This window comes from Haliaeetus albicilla, chromosome 4 (genome assembly GCF_947461875.1).
Source record: "Haliaeetus albicilla chromosome 4, bHalAlb1.1, whole genome shotgun sequence".
Classification (NCBI taxonomy): Eukaryota; Metazoa; Chordata; class Aves; order Accipitriformes; family Accipitridae; genus Haliaeetus; species Haliaeetus albicilla.
In genome coordinates, this window is record NC_091486.1 from 28,004,500 (window position 1) to 28,025,838 (window position 21,339).

General features: G+C 42.0%; 1 protein-coding gene across 1 annotated transcript in view; it reads left to right on the forward strand.

Moving 5' to 3' along the window:
- The first annotated feature begins 693 nt into the window (after nt 1-693).
- The window catches only part of ITGA4 (integrin subunit alpha 4), a 39,804-nt gene continuing 19,158 nt past the window's right edge, over nt 694-21,339 (forward strand). Inside the window, 14 exon segments of the mRNA XM_069781591.1 lie at nt 694-825; nt 828-923; nt 925-1,268; nt 1,365-1,486; nt 8,435-8,541; nt 8,640-8,769; nt 10,228-10,295; nt 10,943-11,072; nt 14,634-14,719; nt 15,051-15,110; nt 15,204-15,341; nt 16,372-16,483; nt 19,529-19,623; nt 19,995-20,085. Coding sequence (XP_069637692.1) covers nt 694-825; nt 828-923; nt 925-1,268; nt 1,365-1,486; nt 8,435-8,541; nt 8,640-8,769; nt 10,228-10,295; nt 10,943-11,072; nt 14,634-14,719; nt 15,051-15,110; nt 15,204-15,341; nt 16,372-16,483; nt 19,529-19,623; nt 19,995-20,085 — 1,711 coding nt within the window.

A 21,339-nucleotide genomic window follows, 5' to 3' on the forward strand; every position in this document is an offset into this window, starting at 1 on the left:
AGGTTTTTCTTTGTTCCCATGCTGTCTGGAGGAATGGCTGGTAACTTTGTCAGCAACTGAAGAACTGAACAGGAATATGAAAAAGTTACTCTAAACTGTAAAATAAATGATGGGCTGGTTGTTCTGATTTCATGCCACGTGGAAGGAAGAAGTCATCAGCATGCGCAGGCTGGGCTCAGGACTGTCCTCTGCTGCTAGGGCACTGGTTTCAGGACTCAAATACCCCCACACCGGGAGGGGTGGGCAAGGAAGACCCCCTCAGTGCAACGACGGTGCGGGAAGGCTTACAGAACAGGGGTGGGATTGTTTTTCGAAATCTGAAAGGAAAACGCCAGCCTCACCGCACAGTTCCCCCCCCAGAAGACGGGTCTGCGCTTGGCTGAAGCTCCTCGGCTGGTGCTCAGGGGAGACGGGCTCCGGGAGCAGGAAACCGAACTAACTGGGCCCGGGCGCTGCTTCAGGGGCAGCTGGGGGGGGGAAGGCGGCGGGGAGTTCTTGGGGGAAGCCTGCTGGCTCTCCCTTCGTCCTCTGCCACCAAGACGCTCGCCACCTCCTCCGGGCCGCCCGCCGGCCCCGCACACAGGCAGCTCTCCCGCGCCGCCCTCCGGGCAGGTGTACCGCGGCTAGAGAGAGGGAGAGGGAGAGGAGACCCCACCCCAGCCCCTCGCTGCCCCGCCGGGGGCGGGGGTGGGGATGGCGGCGTCCCACAGGGCCGTGCCCTGCCCGGGGATACGGAGTCCTCCCGGGGGCCGTGCCCCCTGCCGCAGCACCCTCGTAGGCGCGGACGGGGCGGGGAGAAACCCGACCCTCGCCGCCTGGGAAGGGAGAGGGGGGCTGCCGCTGCGCGGGAGGAAGCGGCGCAGCCGAGCGACTCCTCCGCCGTCCGAAGGGGACGCCCCCGCCCCGGCCAGCGCGGGGGCCGCCCGGCCCGGCCCGGCCCGGCCCGGGCCCAGCCCGGCGGTGGCAGAGGCAGCGCAGGGCGCGGGCTGCCGCCGTCCCGGGGCGGGGCGGGGCAGGGCGGGGGCGCGGAGCCAGGCGGGAAGCCGGCGCCGGGCGCCCGTCTGCCTGCGGCCGGCCGGAGCCATGCGGAGCTGCGGGAGGGCGAGGGGGGCTGCGGGCTGGGCCGCCCCGCTGCTCCTGCTGTGGCAGTGCCTGCCGACGGCGCGGGCCTACAACCTGGACACCGGGCACCCGCTGCTCTTCCGGGGGGGCGACGGGACCCTCTTCGGGTACTCGGTTCTCCTGCACGGCCACGGCGAGGAGCGATGGTGAGTCGTCCCCCCGCGGGGGCCCGCTCCGCCCGTCGCGCCTTCTCCCGGCTCCGCCGGCCGCGGCCCCTCACGCTGCCCGTCTCTGCCCCGCAGGCTCGTGGCGGGCGCCCCGCGGGCCAGCTGGCCCGCCAACAGCTCGGTGGCCAACCCCGGGGCCATTTTCCGGTGCCGGATCGGGAGGAACCCCCGCGGGCGGTGCGAGCAGCTCCAGCTGGGTGAGTTGGCGGCGGGGCGCGGGCGGGGAGACCCCGGCGCTGGGCCGCGGAGGGGCCGGGCTGGGCGGCGGCGGCGGCGGCGGCGGCGGGGCCCGGGCGGCGCGGCGGGAGGCAGGGGCGTCCCCGGCGGCGGGACGGGACGGGACGGGACGGGACGGTGGGTGCTCGCCCGCTCGCCCTGCGCGCCCTCCCGCTCGCCCTGCGCGCCCGGCGGCTCCCCTGCCGCTGCCCGCAAGGCAACGGGCTGCGGGCGGTTTCTCCTGCGTCCTTTCTAGATTAAACTGCCGCCTGCCCTTGGCCACAGGGCGAGATCAGCGCTGCTGCCGAAGAGCAGCAACGGTGGCGCTTTTTTCCCCGTAGGCAGAACGAAGTGCACCAAAGCCCGATGTAGGGAAGTCGCGTGTGACAGCTCCCGTTCCCGCAGTTTTCTTCCGCACTTTTCAGCACCCGGTTCAAAAGCCTCGTGAGAGTTTCGGTCTGTCTCTCGTACTTTTCGGCAGAAAGCTGCTCCAGCTTTCAGAGCAGAGGGCAAACGTAATCAGCTTGGAGGTGGGGGGTGGAAGTATGTGCCTACATCGTCTTTTCTTCTGCAAAGCCTTCCCTTTGTAGAGACCACCCCAAAGTAACTCTGAACCACAGTCATCTTGCACCTGGGTTCTCCTTGCTTGCAGATTTGTTGAAAAATTGAGTTTCAGGGGAGCAAAGCTATTTTTGACTGAATCGGTTTTTCCAGATCCTACATTTAACCTGATGCCTCCCTACCTCCCCAGTCCCCATGCTTGGAAGATGTAACGATGCACTTACCCAACTTCCAAGTGTTTGATGCTTGTTGAAAAGGAGAACGCTTTGCAATGGGTTACCCTGAATATGCCCAAATTGCTTTGGGCTCTGTTCTTGTTCCCCTTGCATACAGTACCATTCATTCTATCCCTACGCTATGCATAGGAAGCTTCCTGAACTTTCTCTTCTGCTGTGACCGAGACCATCCGATCCGTTAAAACTATAAGCTTGCTGCTCACTAAGGATAAGCGCGGGAAAGGGTTTTCAAAATATTTGAAACCAATGAAAGCGATAGCGCACCATGAACTGATGGGCTTTCAGGGCAGAACGCAGCATTCTGTGACAAAAATGTTAAAACGATTATTTCTCTACACATCTATGCATAACCCCTAGAACTGATGGGTTCTATCCATTTTGTTTGTACAGGTAGAAATAAGAGTTATTTTTTGCAACTAAGCTACAAAAACCTAAGGTACTTCAGTGGTGCTTTATTTGTAGCCACATAAGGAAAAGACAAACAGTCGCTCGTAGAAGGAACTGCCGTTAAACTTATTCCAGCTGAAGTAGTTCGTTTTGGGGGGTTTTTTTGAGTAATTTCATTCCGATACTAGATCTATTGAAAAATGGTATGTAACAAAAAGCTTTTTTCTCCAACTACTTGTTTGTAAGGAGAGGCTTGCAAAAGTCAAAGTAGTCAACTAAAGTGCTGAAATAGCATATGCTAAGAGGCAATAAACCCCTACTCCTGGTTTGGAGGTAAAAATAGTCCTTCACTGCGTGGAGGAAGGAAAGGAGGGGAAGGGTAGAAACTTTCAGGTTCTCTGAAAACTACGTATACCTGCAGTACTTCTCAACTTACTCATTTAGCCAGTGAAGAGACAAAAGCTCTAATGAAATAATTTGATGGGCTTTTCGTTAGTACCTTAGGGGATTCTAAATTAAATTATGCACAGGTGAATGAAAATGTTTATGTGGTTCCAAAGGCTTAATTTAACACACCTTCTGCACCTGGGTTTAGAGGCCACAGGTTAGGCAATGGTGCTCACTGTCTTGTCCTGCACTTTTAAAAACAATGATACCACAAGAGATTTTTGCAAAATGTTTGTTTCCCTTAGTGCTCGATGACGTCTTTACATCACTAAGGTATGTCTACGGTATTTCTGAAGTTAAATAGATACTGAAAAGAAGTGCTCCATTGTAAAACAGGTCAATGAGGTCAATGAAGAAGCCAAAGGCGGCTGTGGTGCATGGGATGTAAATGAAGTAGGATGGTATTTGAGGCTTGTTAAGCCTCTGCTGTCCTGCCGAGCGGTCACAGAAATGCACAAGGGAACTTGCAATTGCAAAGCTGAACTTAATTATCTCTTGTCTAACTCATTCAGGCTGTCAGCAACTTTTGGACATAATGGTTTTATCAACGCTATGTCTTTCAGTCAGTGACCTCCTCGTTCTTCTGCTTGGATTCTTGCCAGTGACAAGTTTGGGTTCTGATCTCGTAGAATGGGGTCATTTCCTTTGAAAAACATGCAGGGATATATTACATTGCTGGGACAGGCAAATTGAGAAATGGCTATTTCTATCTTTCTCTTAAATACTTGAATTCATGTTTCTTTCAGTAAAAGAATCTTTGAGGTAATGTTTGTAATTATGAGTTGTAGAAATGGAAAGGTGACAACAGGCAATAGAAGTGGGTTTTTCCAAATGTTGGGCCTCTGTAATAAATGGATGTGAATTACTTAGAGACATAAATATGTTAAAACACTTTGTTGCTATTTTTCACTAACGTAGCCTTGAAACTGGCATAACTAATTAACAAAGGATTCATGCACAACTAGGAAGCCTCTGATCACACAAAACTGCTGTTGTATTTTTTATGTCACACGTTCCTATTTGCTTCCTCAGTAGAGGAAGAGTTGCTGGGAATAGTCCTTTGCTGCAGTCATCCCAGCACCTGGAAATAACTCATCCAGGCATACTTCAGAGAACTCTGATGTTGTTCAAGGTGTTGCGGGGACCTGGGCTGGTTTAAGAGCCAAGAGGTGCCGTGAGATACACTGCCATGAGATGCACTAGCAAATCTTTGTCTTCCCAGCCCCTCACTGGCACTTTTAAATCTGTCTCTGATTGCTGAATAGAGGAGTAATGTTCTAGTTCTAGTACTTCTGTCAATGGTGTCAAGTATTCTAGACTGCTGATTTATGACTTAAGTTAGATGCAGAGGCTTGTAATCAAGCTCTAGGCACAAATATAAAATACAGTGCTTCAAGTTTATTATGTGGAGCACTTAAGTGTCCATCTTCTACCAGTTTTCTAGTCTTCTGAATTTCAAAACCTTGCCCACATCAGTTTGTGGTAGTCGTAGATTATTGCAGAGGAACTTGCACAAAGTTCTTTAGATATTTTGACATTTTGGACTAGTAAAGCATTACAGAAATTCTTTAACAAAATTGCTCTCAGATTTGAAACAGAGTGATTCATTGGCTAAAAATACAGGAAACAATTAATACAATTTGCCTTCTAGTCTAAGAAAAAAAAAGTTTTAACTACAAATGTACACAGTAAATTCAGTGCATGTTGTTTAACATAAGGCCAGAAAGCTTTGCCTGCAGTTTCAGTCTTCCACCATTCCTTTAAGTCCCTGCTACAATTAACCTATGAACAAATTGCCCTCTAGCTCCCCCAGCTGAATCCTTACAATGGAAAAGTGAACAGTTAATGGTTTTCCCCAAAGGCTGACCTGTGTTTGTTCAACTTCGATTTCAGTAAGTTTTGCCTTTTGATAGTTTGGTTTTTTGATCTCACTTGCATTGCTCATACCCTGCCAGTGATCTCCTTTGAAATAGCTGTACTATTCCAAGGAAAGCAGGACCTTCTGGACCTAGGTCTGTTACAGAATTACAGAAACAGCTACTAAAATGTTTTGGGTAGAAGTGGTTTGAGGGATGTAAGAGGGATAAGACCTATCAAATCTGTGAAAAGAGAAAAGATTACTGTGGATGAATGAAAGAAGAGTCTGTTGAGGCCCTGACATCTAGGAGCAGGATATCAAAGGCTTGTTGTCTTTGCAGTAGACTTTATAGTTTTAATCAATTAGCAATAGGACCAGAGGCGTTCTGGTTGGATAAAAAGGATCATGGGAAGCTGTTGGGCATGGAAAGCACTGGAGCAAGTTACATAAAACTGGTTTCTCAGATGACATTGCAAACATCTGTGTTGGAGTCTTTGAGGCCAAAGCTAGAAGTGGCTTTATAAGTTGTGACCTTATTTGTATGTGACTGTGATGTTTCTGTGGATGCGTGCAGCAGGGATTATAGCAAAGTGTATCTTCCAGCTGTGTAATGTACACAGGCTGGGCAATTACTTATCTCTCGGTGACTTTATGACAGCGCGTGCTCCTTTTCCCTGAGGCAACCAAGCTGCTGTGTCCTCATGAGTTTATGCAGTGCTGCTCTGTTGCTTGTGCAGAATATAGCATTTTCTCTTCTCATTTGATAAAGCTTTTATAATGTCATTGCCTGAGCAGGGGCTCATCATGGTGTCTGGGATGTCAAGCTCACACTTCTCTTGCCCACAAAGGCCTCTCATCTTCAAGGTGGTTGAATACTTGCCAGTCAGAGAAAGAGAGGAGACTTAAGACAGCAGGTCAGCAGAGGGCCAAAGTGAACCTGAATCAAGAACATATGGTGGAGCCAAGGAAAAGGGGAATACAATCCAACGAGCATGAAAGAATGGTGGTGCTTTTTCTTATCACAGACCTCTGAAGTAGGCACAGGAATGAAGTGCTGAGATGAGCGAAACTTCCTCTTACCTCTCATGTCATCATTATCTTGTCTTGTTTGACTTATTGATAGAAAGTCTCAGAAAGCCTCTTGAGATCTAAATTTATGACACTGGTCTTCTTCCATTTCCTGCAAATCCACGTATGCTATAAAGCAAGTCCCAGGTAAGTCATTGTCATAAAAGGATGGAAAACATTGCTAGAAGGGAGTTATGAGAAGTGCCTTTTGTGATTTAAAGGAGGATTAATTCTTACACATGGGAGTGTAATGGAATTTTGTTTTCTGAGGAGATTTCTATCAGATTAGCTTGTTCTATAATTCATGCAAAGCATGGAAATGTCTCCCTTGGGAAGTGTGGAGTTCTACATGACATAACTCTAAAATTAAATTCCAAAACTAAATCCCAAACTTGTGTCTGAAAATGGTATATATTCAGTATGTGGAAGTTCATGTCACTGACATTAGCCAAGTAGGAGAATTCAGAAGCTTATCTCTTAAACCTCAGTAACTGACAACGTGCAGAAAAATCAACTTCTTTTTAGTAGATTTTTGAAGTAATGCATTTTACTTCGTGCTTGTCTTGGAGTAAGAGCCCACATTTTTTAATTACCATTCCTCAGGAGACCTACAGGAATTATTAAATTACAGTAACATAAAATCTCTTGGCCCAAAGACAATTGAATGTGTTGTTATTGTGAGTGCTGAGGCACATGGGAGAGGAAGTAGTAAAGAAGAGATGAAGGAGGGCCAGATGCCTCTTGACCCTGTGAAGGTTGTTATTTTTGGAAGAAGGTAGAGTATAGTTGTGGTGCGCAGGGTGCATCGTCCTCTCTGCAGTATGGTGAGGGGTTCTGGACTGCAGTACCCTGGTCTCTCCATCGGAGCAGGGAGAAAGTGTGAAGTTTGGAAAAAGAAGTGGAGAAGTACTACAGAAATAGAAGAAATCAGGGCTCCAGCAGTTTCTTCAGACAAATGTCAATTGCGAGGCTGGTCACAAAACAGTAGGGAACAAGCTCTGAAATAAGGATGGTTGTTGGGTTTTATTCCTACTAATGTTTCTCCTGACATTTTCTTACCATGTAAAAAAGAATTGTTTCCTCTAATCTGGTATTTTCTCTTCAAAAAGTCCATGACATCCTAGGTATAAAATAGTTTAAGTCAGTGTTGGTTGTGAGAATGTGTGTAGCAAAGCCCACAGTTATTCATCTTTCTCCTGGCTAGGTGCCAGACTAGGTGCATCCATTTATTCTGTTTCCATACTTAATCAATATTGTGCAGTTGTATATTCTGTAAAAGGAATGTAACAAGTCCACTAAATTAGGAGTGTATTTATTTAAACTCTCTAATGCATTGGACACTAATAAATTTCAGCTCTGGTGCCAGCACAGTTTGGGGAGGAGTTGGTTTTTTTTTTTTTGGTTTTTCCCCGCCCCCCCCCCTCCTGTCAAACAATGTCCCCGGTACTCTGTGATCTGTATTGGCGCCCTCTTCTGGGTAACTAAACCCCTTAAACCTCAAAAGTTTTGGGTTCACCAGTAACTGCATTGAATCTGGGGAAGTCTTAAAAATTATGCAAAAGAGCTTGTTCAAATGACATGACATGTTTCCTTATTTTATAAGAAGGTTTTTTTTTTCATAAACTGTCATGCTGATGCATAGAAAATAGTGGTTCAATAATTTGTTAATGATTATTCATATGAATGTTTTACAAATGAAAAGCTTGCTTTATATAACTTAGAATACTTTCAGATGTGTAGCTTCTCCTTACCATGGGTACCACTACTGCTTTCTTGAAGGAAGCAAATATTTGCTGACTTGGCAACACTGTAGCCTTTTTGGGGCTACTGCTAAATAATTGCAACAGTGTAAGGAGTACACAGGACACGCATACATAATGAACTGACATCCCCAGCAGAGACTGCAGTTATTCACCCTTTATTTGATAGCCATTTGCAATAGAGATAATTTTAAGGTCTGCTGCGAACAGATATGTGGTTGGAGAGATGCTTGCTTTAGGTTAGAGTTTAGGTAGCACTCACAGGTATTACTTGTGTTTCTTATGAACTTTTAGGCTGAAGAACACTTGCAAAGCCAGGCCTTCATCAGATTGAGTATAATGTCACTATCTTAATTTCAATAACGATGGAGAAGCCAATCATCACTGCCAACCTATCATGTTCAGAACCAGTATGCTCCCTTTGGCTACATGCAATTGTACCTTTGTTCAAGAAGAAAGCAAAAAGTCTCCATGGCCTGTGTAAGACAGAGCTTAGATCCACCAAACGTGATTTACTGCAGTCTCCCCGTAGAGTTCTTGGGCGCTCCTGATACCCACCACGTAGCCCTTCAGCTTGTCCCCCCGTTCAGAGCATTGGTCTTTGTGTCCTAGGAAACCCCAATGGAGAACGCTGTGGGAAGACTTGTTTGGAAGAGCGTGATAATCAGTGGCTGGGTGTCAGCTTGTCGAGGCAGCCAAAAGAAAATGGATCTATCATTGTATGTATTAACTGCTAGAGCTGCCTGTCTGTTTGTCAGACTGCCTTCACCTTTCTTACGCTTCTGTATCAAATATCATGTTTGTTTTTTATCCGTAGGCTTGTGGACATAGGTGGAAAAATATCTTTTACATAAAAAATGAACACAAACTCCCATACGGTATTTGTTTTGCCATCTCTTCTGATTTTCGAACTGAACTGAGCAGAAGAATATGCCCATGCTATATAGGTAAGCAGAATGCTTGGGGCCTTTCTAGGGAAGGGTAACATACATAATGGCATGGTGCAGAGTTTGTGAAGAGCCTGTGTTGCTCTGAGCAGGCTTTCTGCAGCCAAAGGTTTGAAGATTGAGTGCTGATGATATGAGCCCAACTTATGATGTAAATTTGTTAGCAAGATGTTTGTCACTTCAAAGAAAAGCTGCTTTCAACAGGCAAAAAAAGTAGTTTAAATAGGGCGTCAGAATGCTTGCTCCTTGGACTGGATCACTGAAGGGTGTGTGCTCCTCAAAAATAGGCCAGTAGAGGACATCCTTCCTTCCTTACTCTGTCATTTGCTTGCTCTGCTCAGGAGAGTGTCCCACAGCAGAGCAGCAGTAATACCTGCAAGTGATTGTTGCTCTCTGGTCCTTAGCCTTTGATAGAAAGCTGCTGTGGTTCCTTGACACAGTGTGTGTCCCTGCTTCTAACTTGCCTCCTGCCAAGGCCACTGCTGTGGCACGAGGCCTTCAGTGGTCCTTCCTCAGAGGACTTCAGGAGCAGAATAAGAGTCAAGACCTGAAGCTATCAAAGGAGTCCATCCCTGCCTTCCCTTTCATACCTACCTCCCATCCAGGAGAAAGATCTCGTGACCCTGCCCCTTGCCAATGCAAGGAAGAGCTGACAACCTGGCCTTTCTGTGCAGACCAGTAGAGTAATGTCATCAAATGTCCCACTGCTGGCTTCGGAGACTGTTATGAGCATTGGTGAAATCATGTTTTTATCTTCGGTGACTTTTAAAGTGAACAAATCTATGGATGAGATGAAGGGAACCCTTGTGGACATAGATGGAAAAATATCTTTTACATAAAAAATGAACACAAACTCCCATTCGATATTTGTTTTGCCGTCTCTTCTGATTTTCAAACTGAACTGAGCAGAAGACTATGCCCATGCTATATGGGTAAGCAGAAGGGAGGCAGTTAGCAAAAAAAAGCAGGAAAACAGAGCTGGGGGAGTTGGATGTAAAGACAACCGCTAAGGATGATTGATACCAGTATGTCTAAAGTAGCCATAACACATGCCCTTTAGAGCACTAGTGGAGCATCAGGGCAACTCCTATCAATCAGATTACACCTGAATTATAGAGTGGAAGAGAAGACTTAAGCTTATCTAGCTGTGCTGCTCAAACTACTTGTGCTATTTCATTCATGGAACAATTCAAAAAGTATAGCCTTTCAAGTCACAATATTTCAAAGGGATCACTGTGATGAAGTGATATGTAGTGCTTTGGGTTTGTTACAGTACTGTATTGAAGGTAAAGGCTATATAGTGGAAACCAGTGGTTTTAGTTTTATTACAGAACTGAAAACCAACGTTGTTTTGGTTTGGGTTTTTTTTAACTTGTCTCAACTTCTGTTGAAGACCTCATAACAAATCCTGAAACTACATGCTTTTCATCCTTTTTAATGTTTCTTGCCCATTCCCAGATCATGTGCGAAAGTTTGGAGAAAACCATGGGTCATGCCAGGCTGGAATGTCTAGTTTTTACATTGAGGTGTGTATTAAAGATCCCAAACTTCTCTCTCTATATATGCTTACTTATATGTACACATACATAAAAGTGTATATGTAAATGCAAACATTAAAACTGTCTTTTATTGTGGGAGGGAAAAATCAGACTTTTCTCATTTCTTTTTAATTGAATCTTGATAAGACTTGCATGATAATTCCCAGCTAATACTTTTACACCTTACTAAACCCAAAGATAGTTTTCATCTGGAAAAAGAGCATGAATATAAGAGTATGAAGTTTTAATATTCTTTTTAAAGTAATCTGTTTGATGTAACATTAACGATAATAATGCTTACCTTCTTGCTTTACAGAGTAATATTCTGTATTATTTCATCTCCATTTCACCCTAAGATTATGATTTCTAAAAAACTCTGTTGAGAAGAGAACATCCTGTTTGTTGCTCTCTTTTAAGTTCTTCAAAGCTCAAAGTTTTTAATAACTGTATTTTTAGAATGTCTGAAAAATGTTGTCTCTGATCTGGTGGTAATCCCCCAGTACTGAGCCAGATGCATCTCCAGTATTATTTCACTGAATTCGCAGGAGATCTAAAGAAAAGCATTTGACTTGTTTTGCTTATTTTCATGAATAGTAAAACATGAATAACATGGCTTTGTTTTATTTTTCTTTTAGGACTTAATTATAATGGGAGCCCCTGGATCATTTTATTGGACTGGTTCTGTTTTTGTATACAATACAACTGCAAATACAATCCATGCTTATACAGATTCAAATAACCAAGTGAAATTTGGCAGTTATCTAGGTACTTAAAAATATTTAATACTTTGCAAAAATATAAGCCAAAGAATTAGCTAAATAGCTGATTTTGAAGTGTGTGCACAGTGTTTATCAGTGCTTTCTTTATTAATGCTGTAAGTGACAGTTCTAAAGATGTGTTCCTATTTCATTAAATATTATTTAATTATAAGGCTTCCTTTCCTCTCTGTACTTTTTACATGGAAACTTTTCAAACATTTGATTTCTGTTTTTACCATCTCTCCACTCATTTTCTATAATTTCTTGATTTAGAAGGTAAAGATATGCAATGGTGGAAGGTAACGATTAGCAATGGTTTGCACTTTACTGTTAATTCTGAAATGCTGCCAAGGGCTTTCATAGCAAAAGACATAATGATTTCACATATAACAGAAATATGAAAAGTTTGTTATAGTGAAAGCTGCAAGGAAACAGGTCTTAATTGCATTGTCATAAGGGGAAGTATGCTACAACCTTAAGAGACAGACTTGCCTCCAATTGTGATTTCTTTTTTTTTTTTTTTTTTTTTTTCCCTTCCCAACCATCCATATCTTGGTCTGGATACATGGGAAGGCAAACCGTATCTACAAATGTCTGCAAAGCAAGCCATGAAGCTCCTACTCATGTACCTATATCCAAGTAATTAGTTGAATTTAGTGTTAGAATTTGTAGGGGTTTATGCCAAGAACCATCAGCGCTTCAGTTTTCTCACTATACACTAAGTAAAGCTCATCTGTCCTTCCTGAACTCCTGAGCAAGAATATTTTTGCCTGTGATCGTTGTTTTTTTGCATTTTCCCATTCATAGATCCGGTTCATGTGGATAAGCATTTCCTGTTTCTGATTTCATTCTTCTGACAATAGGAAGCAGGCATACATTATGAAATAACTATTATGAAATACAAAGTGGCTAACACTTCAGAATTCAGCCTTGCAAAGACTGCAGTTGGGCTCTATGGGAAAGTCAAGCAAAAGAGATGCTGGATGGTAACAGGTGATCAGATACCCAGATCACTATGCTTAACCAGTAATGTCTCTAACCTTTCATAGGACAAATGAAAAACTTCAGAGAATGCTTGCTCTGACTTTCCACTAGCAATCAGCAGAAAAAATATTGCACCTGTCTGGGGGGGGGGGAAAGCTCATTCCAGATTTCTGCTCCTACACGTACAAGTGTGAGAATTTCTGCAGTGAATGAGTCAAATCATTGATAGCCAAAAGCCATATATAGGCAAACGGGTAAAAGCTTGCATAAGGACTGTGCTGGGGAGGGTGCAGGGAAGGCCCTCCTGCACATGTGTGGTCTGTCCTAGTTCCCTTGGCCATCCAGGACCTGAGATCGGCTGGAGTTTGCCTCACAAATACTTCTCCAGTGACCTGGTGAAACTGTAACGGCCAGCACGCTGGCTTGGCAGAGCCGTGTGTCCTCTAAACTTGCCCTTTCTACAGGAAAGTGAAGAAAGGGACCGTTAGCTCATCTGTGCATCTGTACAGTAGCAGCTATGATAAATCTTAAATTTTGCATTGTTCCATGCTGCTTAAACCTCCACTTCATTCCCTCATAATAATACATAATGTGGTTGAAAGAGTGTAAAGGTGCTTTCCATCCCCTCCCTCAGCTTCTGTTCTGTCCCATCTTTGGAATTGTTTAAGGCCAAAATCTATTTAGGGTTAATTCTGTTACCAAAGATTTTTTCTTTTTTTAAGTCTGAATTTGTGTCTCCCTTAAATAATAAACAAAAATATCCTTACCAAGTGGTGGAAGTATGTTGTGACCAGAGTGTAATTCAAGCACATGACTAGACATAATTGTCTACTTACACTATCCTTCTGGCAGGGACCGAGAATTTGGCTTTTTTATTTACATTTTTCATTAAACTGTCAAAGAGTAATAATTAACAAATTGGAGATTGCAGGAAGAGTGTGCATAAGTATCATAACATTTTCTGTAAGTTGGAAGAAACAAAGCTGTTTAAGTACCAGACAATTTAAAGAAAGAAGGAAGTTAGAAAGAAAGGCTGGTAGTACATAACCTGTGGTAGTATTTCCTTGACTACTTCAGAGTATCTTGGAAATTAACAACTGACTTTTTTAAAAGGAATTAGATAAGTCAGTCTTTCAAATCAGCTGGGCCTGATGAAAGAGTGACCTTAGGCACTTAAAAAACTGCCTTAAAGAAATCACGAGGTAATAGCTTCTTTTAGGAATCTGAGAATAGCAACTGTCATTTCAGAAAACTGAAAAACTGTAGTAATGGCAAACAGGAGGCAATTCTGGGGTTGGAAATAAAATTTCATTTGACTTTGCCTTTAAATTTAAAGGGTCAATTGTGATTTCCTCCCCCCCCCGCCAAACAGTTTAACACCACAATAAAAATGACCACTATCTGATTACTGTACTTTTTTGGGGTGTGCTTGGCTTTTTGGTTTTTTTTGTTGGGGTTTTGTTTTGTTTTTTAAAAAGTTCATTAGAATTACCTATGTTTATACTTCAGCAAAACCAAAATAACTAGAAAAATAAAGGTCAGAGGAGGTAAATTAAGGTTCATCCACTTAAGCTTAATTTTTTGTTGAATAAGTAAAAACTAGGTGTTGACCTTTAAATGGTAAATTTCCTTGTTCATGTCTTTTAGCTTAAAATATGAAAAGAAAAAGCTGGCTTAATGAGAGCTTGAATTCTAGACAGTTATCTTCACAGGTGAAAGATTTAAGGCTTGTTCTCATCTGATGCAAAATTTTTCCATTTTCTCTGCATGCTGTGAAAATCAACAGTCATTCAGTAAATGCAAGAGTAGCAGAATATGTTACCTGTCTTCCCTGTTTCAACTTAGCCATAATGTGTTCTGGAAAGAGCAAGGATGACTTGTACAGCTACAGGTTAAGGCGTTAGCCTTCAGTTTGCAGTTCTGTGGCTGGACACCTGCACCAAGATACAGTGCTGTTTGTTAAGAGCTGTCTCCACATATAGCAATACTTTGTTACATAGATTCATTTACAAAAGTGGATGCAATGTTTTCTTATTACAGAATCAAACTTTTGCTCCAATTTGTTCCTGACGTTTTCCTATGTGTATGTCCACAGTGCTCTGTGTGTGCGTGTGTGTATATATGTGCACATGTATATAAGTAGCACTACATGTCATTTTTCTGCAGTCCAGTTACAACAGTAGTCAAAGAGTAACAACTGAATCAAGTGTTTCCACATTGCACTGTATGGACTTTTGATCATTTTTATTTGTATTACAATATGGAGTCACTGAACAATTGCAGAATATGTATTAACAGAAGGTGTTTGCAATTTATTTTATTAGTTTGTAAAGTATGGTGGATAATTGAGATCTTGGGAAGAAAGGAGTGTTTCTGACACTTGTTTCTGCTTGCTGGAACTTCCTGTTTGTATTGCTTATTTTCAAAAACTTTCTTTTCTGTTTTCATTGCTAACCTGCATGAGGTCTGAATGTCAGACTCAGTAATTTGTGGTGTGGACAGCTTTTATACATCATGCTCCCCCCCCCTTTTTTTTTCTTTATATAGCATTTCCAGTATTGAGTAGTGTATTTCTAATTTACAGGATACTCTGTTGGAGCCGGACATTTTCTGACATCAGCCAGTATAGAAGTAATTGGAGGGGCTCCCCAACAGGAGCAGACTGGTAAAGTAAGAGATTGCCTCTACTATTGGTTTGAAGAATATACCCCCACATACCCACCCATGATTTTCCAGTTTAGATTGACACATTAAAGACAAGTATCAGATAGATATGATTTCTCACAGGGAGAAAAGTCAAAGAAGGAATGAGGGAAGATAGTGTAGATAACATTGCTGTGAAATATGGTGTTAAAGAAAGGTACAGATAGGAAATAGTAAATAGCTGTACCTTGTGATATTGTGTGTTGCTTTGCTGATTCTCTAGCACATGCTGTAGAGAAAGCACAGGGAAGTGTTTCAGATTACTGTTTGCTGAACTCATATTTTCGTTTTGTTTCAGGCATACATTTTTAGCATTGAGAAGCAACTAAATATTCTATTCGAACTAAGGGGTAAAAAGGTAAATCTTTCATAGTACTTTACTGCACCTTAGAACTTCTAGCACATCTTCCATCAAAATTCACAAATAATGGGATTTCTTGTTTGCACACAGCTTGGTTCTTACTTTGGAGCTGCAGTTTGTGCTGTGGACCTGAATTCAGATGGCCTCTCAGACTTGCTAGTTGGTGCTCCAATGCAAAGTACCATCAGAGAAGAAGGAAGAGTTTATGTCTATATCAATTCCGGTTCTGTAAGTATTTTCTCTTAAAAACACACGGTAACACAGTCATTCTAGTATAACAAGCTAAGAAGAAGAGATTTCCTCTCTCTTAGCATACAATATTTCAGGATATAGGAAAAACAACTCTAGAACTGCAGCGACAATCCCAGCAGGGTTGTGTAGCACACCTGCAAAGGCTAGCGATATAAGCTGTAATGCATTGTTACTTACGCTAGTGTTAGAACTGAGGACAGACTAGTTTTGTTTCACAGTAACTTTGGGTGGTGATGGTGTGCCACTACAGCCTCTCTGCAAGCTCTTCTCTATTACCATGCTTACCACTGAATTGGCATGTGAAGAGCAACTTATTTAGCACTTCAGCAACAAACAAGGAATGAAAAATTTGCATGCAGTTAGTGGCATCGGTCAGGAAAGAGACTGGTAGTTCTCAGTTTGGCAAATAAAGTAACTGGACAGATCATGGATTAGAATTAGCTTCCTTTTATTCTTTTTAAGGATCAGAAGTGAAAGTATAATCACTATTTTCAGTGTGCTTCTGAATTCATCTGGCTTTGTAAATTTTATCTTCATATCTTATTTCCTTTACTTCCTGTCCACACTAATACATATTTACTCTCTTATGCTTGCAATTAACATTTTCTTAACACGTTTTCCTCACAGAGAACTAAGTCACTCCAGGATACCTACAACTAAGTCAGGCACACGCAATAGCTCTGAAGCAGCTACCATTTACTACTTTTTTAGCAAACACAGTTTTCTCAGAGCAGTAAGCCCCTGTATTCTGAGATAAGCTTGCTGCTGTTTACAGGTATTTGCTGTGGGAACACATTGCTGTTCTCTTTGTTAAAGAACAACTTTCCTATTCTTTATTATTCTTACACTAAATACTGTTAAATATCTTTGATAATGCTCACTTCCACACCAAGGACTTCAGTAGGATTATGTATTGGCATCCAAGGCAGTTTTAACATTTTGAGTAATATTCCAGGTCACCTGGAAGATGCTCTGTTAATGTGCCGTTGACTCTGTTTTCCTTCAGGAGGCAAGGATGGTAGAACTGAACATGGAGCTCAGCGGGAGTGACTCATATGCAGCCAGGTTTGGAGAGTCCATAGCCAATCTAGGAGACATAGATAATGATGGTTTTGAAGGTAAGTATATAAAGAAAACCCCTTGGGCTTAATTCTCTCTGAGCAGTGGACTGTCACGATAAACAGGATTATGGAAGTCTGAGAAGACTTTCAGTTGGTGACTTGACCTTTCTTTTCTAGGCCACTGATTTGAAATATAGCTGTCTCACTGTCATTGATGTGTAGTACCAAGAGATTAGGTTCTGTCACTTTAATAAAGAGCATGAGCATAAGGTGATAGCATAGTCTGTAACTCTGGGTGCTGGACCTCAAGTGGAATCCCTAATCCTGTTTTAGACATCTGAAGGAACAGCTGGGGAACAATCTGGCGATTTTGTAACTTCATAAATAAAAATTATGCATTGAGTCAAGATCTGCTTCTTTGTCACCAACTGGAAGTACTAAACACATGGGGATATCGAAAACAATGTGCAAGTTGGGAGACTAGTGTAGGACTACTTCCTAGTCAGGCCCTCAGGTGACTCATGAATTGCCTAGCATGGGCTCCCAGTGGACGGCGAACACAGGGAAGGACTTTGATGACCATGCCCCAGTAGTGAATTCAAAATGTTAATGGGGCTCTGAGGGAGCTTTTTCTTCCTGTTGTCTATACAGGAAGATCAATTTCAGGCACATAAAGCTAGATGCCTAAACAGAAGCCGAGAATATCCTCCCTTCCTTCCCCACCACCCAGGCTGAAACATCCTCTCCAAATATGATGAGATATGTGCTGAAGTTTCCACTGATGCTCAGGTAGAACCTGCTCAGAGGGCAGAGCCGTTCAGTCTCCAGACTTGCGTCTAACTTCTGTAACAAGCATAAAAGTAATAGACATTGAAAAGAGAATGCCATGTGAAAGTTATAGATGAAAGGTATTTTAGTTATAGAAAACAGATGAAAGGATGTAAGATGTGTTATAACATCTAGACTGACTCTCATGGCCGCCTACTTCCCTTCTGCTTCCAGTCAGGCTGCCTAAAATGTATTTGCTATAGAAAGCCCCATAGTCTACTGCTCTCAGCTTCTTTCCTTCCAAGGGCATTCACTAGCTGTTTAGGTAGCCTGCAAAAACACAGCTGACTGGGAGGCCTTCAGCTAGACTGAAGACAAGCACAGGGCACCTGGCCCAGTGGCTTCATTCATTCTGTCATGGTTTCAAACAAATAGGAATATCCAGTATTCCTGTCTGAAAAACTGGCATGTGCTCCCCTCCAGCAGAAGGACAGGCACAATAGGCTGTGTAGGGACAGGATAAAAAAACAACAGGTGCTTTCTACTGTTCAAAAATTTATAAAAGGTTTCAGTTTTTTCATCATCAAAACTTGGACTTATGCAGGTACCTAATATCCTTTATGCAAAAACTGTTAGCTTTTTCTGGGCTGTATCTTTACCAAGTCCACGTCTTTCTTCACACTTCTGAATTACCCTTGTTATTTGCAGTTACGATCCAGGGTTCTCCTTTCACTCTTCCCTTTTGTCTTATGTTCTTGGTCCTGTTCCATAACCTGCAAAGCTTGGAACAGTCATTTTCTTCTTATCTTGTCTCCTTTTCCTGCAAGTAGTCTCCCCCCCCCCCCATCCCCCCCACCTTTGGTACCTGTTCCTCAAACTCTTGTTAAATTTTGTTTCTCCTGTTGTGTATAAAATTGTGAAGGTAATGCAAAAGTTTCAGGTTTTGCCCCAAAACATTTGCAAACTGCAAAGGAAAACTGTATCCAAATGTAGGGCTGGAGAACAGAGAAGTAAAATCAAATTAATAGCAGCATAGCAAAGTAGATGTATGACACAGAATACAATGTAAAACGGGTATCCTAAAACTGCATGGGGAGGTGGAGCAAACAAGTGGATTAGCTTTTGAAGGGAGCAAAAACATTGAAAAGAAAAAGTGGAGGCAATATTGAGAGTGGCAGTAGGAAAAAAATTTGTAAGAAAAACAGCTGGAAGCAAAATGTAAAGAGAAATTGGGTGTTAGAAACCATTTGTCTGTAGCAAGTAATAAAAAGCACAGCAGAGCCAACTTCTTCAATGATCTAAACCATCAGTATCAGCCCTGTGAAGATAATGGTGTGCACATTGGTGTAGAATCTGCCCTCCTCAAGAACATATGTGTAATTTTAATTAGCACAACTTGGCTGTCCTATTTTCATCTCACCAGTAGAAAGATGTAACATATTTTGTGTGTTTTAGTCACCAAAGTATGGATTCAATCAGAGAACTGTTCAGTAAAACCAAATCGTCAGAGCTTTGTTTTAATTGTGATATTGGTTTGTTGCAGCATACAGTATTTCTGATTTGCAGATAGTTCAGTTTTGCATATTTGTGAATGAAAGTTCACAGTTATTATTAGTGACTTTCAAGATGATGTAATTCATCTTCCTCCCTCCCTCCCCTTTTTGATTAACAACCTCTGGCTATTTGAACCATGGGGCTTTTTGGTAAGGGCTGTTGAGGGTGGGTTGGCTGGTTTGTTTCTTATGTGTTGCCACACTCCTCTGGGATTAAATCATCTAGGCATAAAATATACCACTTTGTACAAACCAGCTACCTTCATTTCCCAGTTAAATTCCTGTTCAAGCCTGTTATCAGCTGTTAAGAACAGTTCATAGAAAAATAAATGGTTCATTTCAGGCAGCATAGTAAGAGTACCTCTTGCGTTTCAGTGATTTAATCCATGTGGGAATAGCAGAGTGCAGGAAAATGATCATAGTTCCATGAATACAAGGCTGCTTTTTTTTTTTTAAAGACCATGATAATTTTGGCTATTCTTCATGATAACCTCTTAAACTCTTACGAGTCAAATTCAGTATTGGAAGGAACAGACTTTGTCTTGAACAAAATGGCTGTAGTTGGCCCTTGTTTTCCAGAAACATAGTACTTAAGGCAGAGTCAGATTGCTGAGCTGGTCTGTATTGTTTCCATTTGCTTTTTATCTATCTTCAGCACTCCTTTTGAATTCAGTCAAATAAATTTGGTCTGGCATTGCATGCATCATGATTTGGATTTGTTTAACTCTTCCCTGTTCATGTTTCCTAGTCAACTGATTATTGTTAAATTGTTTGTCCACAGATGTAGCAATTGGGGCTCCACAAGAAGATAATCTAAAAGGGGTTATTTATATATACAATGGCAGGGAAGATGGCATAACGCCATCATTTTCACAGGTAAGCTTTTTCGATGAAAAATAATCAATCCAGAAAAAACTTAAGTTTAAATTTGAGCGGGTTTTTCCTTCATTTAACACTCAGATCATCTGAGGTACTTTAAAAGACTTCAGAAATGTTTTACATAGTCTGTGATTTCCAGCCATAATGTAATCTGTAACAGAAAAATAAATTGTTTTGGAGGCCTCAAGGTTTATGGGATACAACATTTGCAGTAACTGAACAATATTACCTTCGGAGGTATACTTTCACAGGTAAGCGTGTCACTGCCTTCAGCCTCAGGATGGTTGTGCTAACATTTTTCATTGGAAATTTCAAAGATTAGCTTTCCAAGAATAATTTTCTCTTCTTGTTTTTTTTTTCCTCCTCAGAGAATACAAGGACATGAAGTCAGTAATTCTTTAAGCATGTTTGGACAATCCATAGCAAGTGGCATCGATACAGATAACAATGGTTATCAAGGTGAATTAAACAATTTTGTTTAGTTTTCATTTTTAAAAGAGTAGAGATTCATAGGGGACAACTCTACCATGCTACTTGCTACTTTAACAGAAGCAAAATCTGTTATTAAAATGATGTCACATCTTGCATTTTGGGAATAAGGAAAAAGAGGTAAAGCTGAGGCCAAGCAGGCAGTTTTCATGGTCATCTAACTCTTATTCAAGGACTGAGAGCAATTTAATAGTAAGATCCTAGTGCAGAAGAGGAAGAATGTAATTTTTATTTTTACGGCAGACATCTCATCTGCTAATGTCACAATGAGCTAGTTTGGGTGCTGGAAGCACGTTCATTGTCCTGACTAGTGTGCTAACCTAAAAATCTTACTGGTCTTCATGTACTCTGGATTTTGCCAGGAGTCATTGAGCTCCTTGACTCTCAGTCTGTGTGAACAATACATCAACCTGACTCGGGGCTCACAGCATTGGAATGAGACTGTTGAGGTCTTGTGGACATGACACAGAAGTGCTAATTTGGTGTAAAACAACTTAGCTGGTTCCAAGTATATACTCATTGCTTTATATGTCAAAATTTTATATTGTCAAAATATTTTGACATTCCACAGATAAGCATTAGGTCAGGTCAGGTATTGCCTGTCCTGCCCTTGTGGGTGTAAAAGCATAAAGTTATCGCCTATGTCAACAGAAAAGTTATCCAGGTCAATTTGTAATGCTGGGCTAAAAGGCAGTGCACAGGTAGTCTGCTGTCAGGTCACCTGTTGTTTACTGATTTGGGAGTCACATCCTCAGACCCTTATATCATTTAGACTCATCTGACAGATGTACTTTTGCTACCTCATATGAGAGGTATATATACTGTGTGTATTTCTTTCCTTATTGCATGAATACTTTTCAGTTAGTTTGGAATAAATTAAATATTTTTTTCTATCTCTATGTATAATTTCATACTTACAAAATATATATAGTTATATATATATATGAACTCAGTTGTTCATGTATATGTGTGTGTATAGCAATATGGAATATTTGGATTAAAAAGAAGGCAAATACCTGCTATTTAGCTGAATTGTCCTTCAATATTAGCCACTTAAACATGGAATAGAAATCAAGTCATCACATTACCAGTATCTACAAGCCCAGCAAATTAGCACACAGCATTGAAGGACAGGGGACAAGAATTTGAGGAATCATCTTCTAGACGGAGAACACCACTTTTGAATATTAGCATGTGTGTTCTAATAAGTAAAGGGCAAATGGT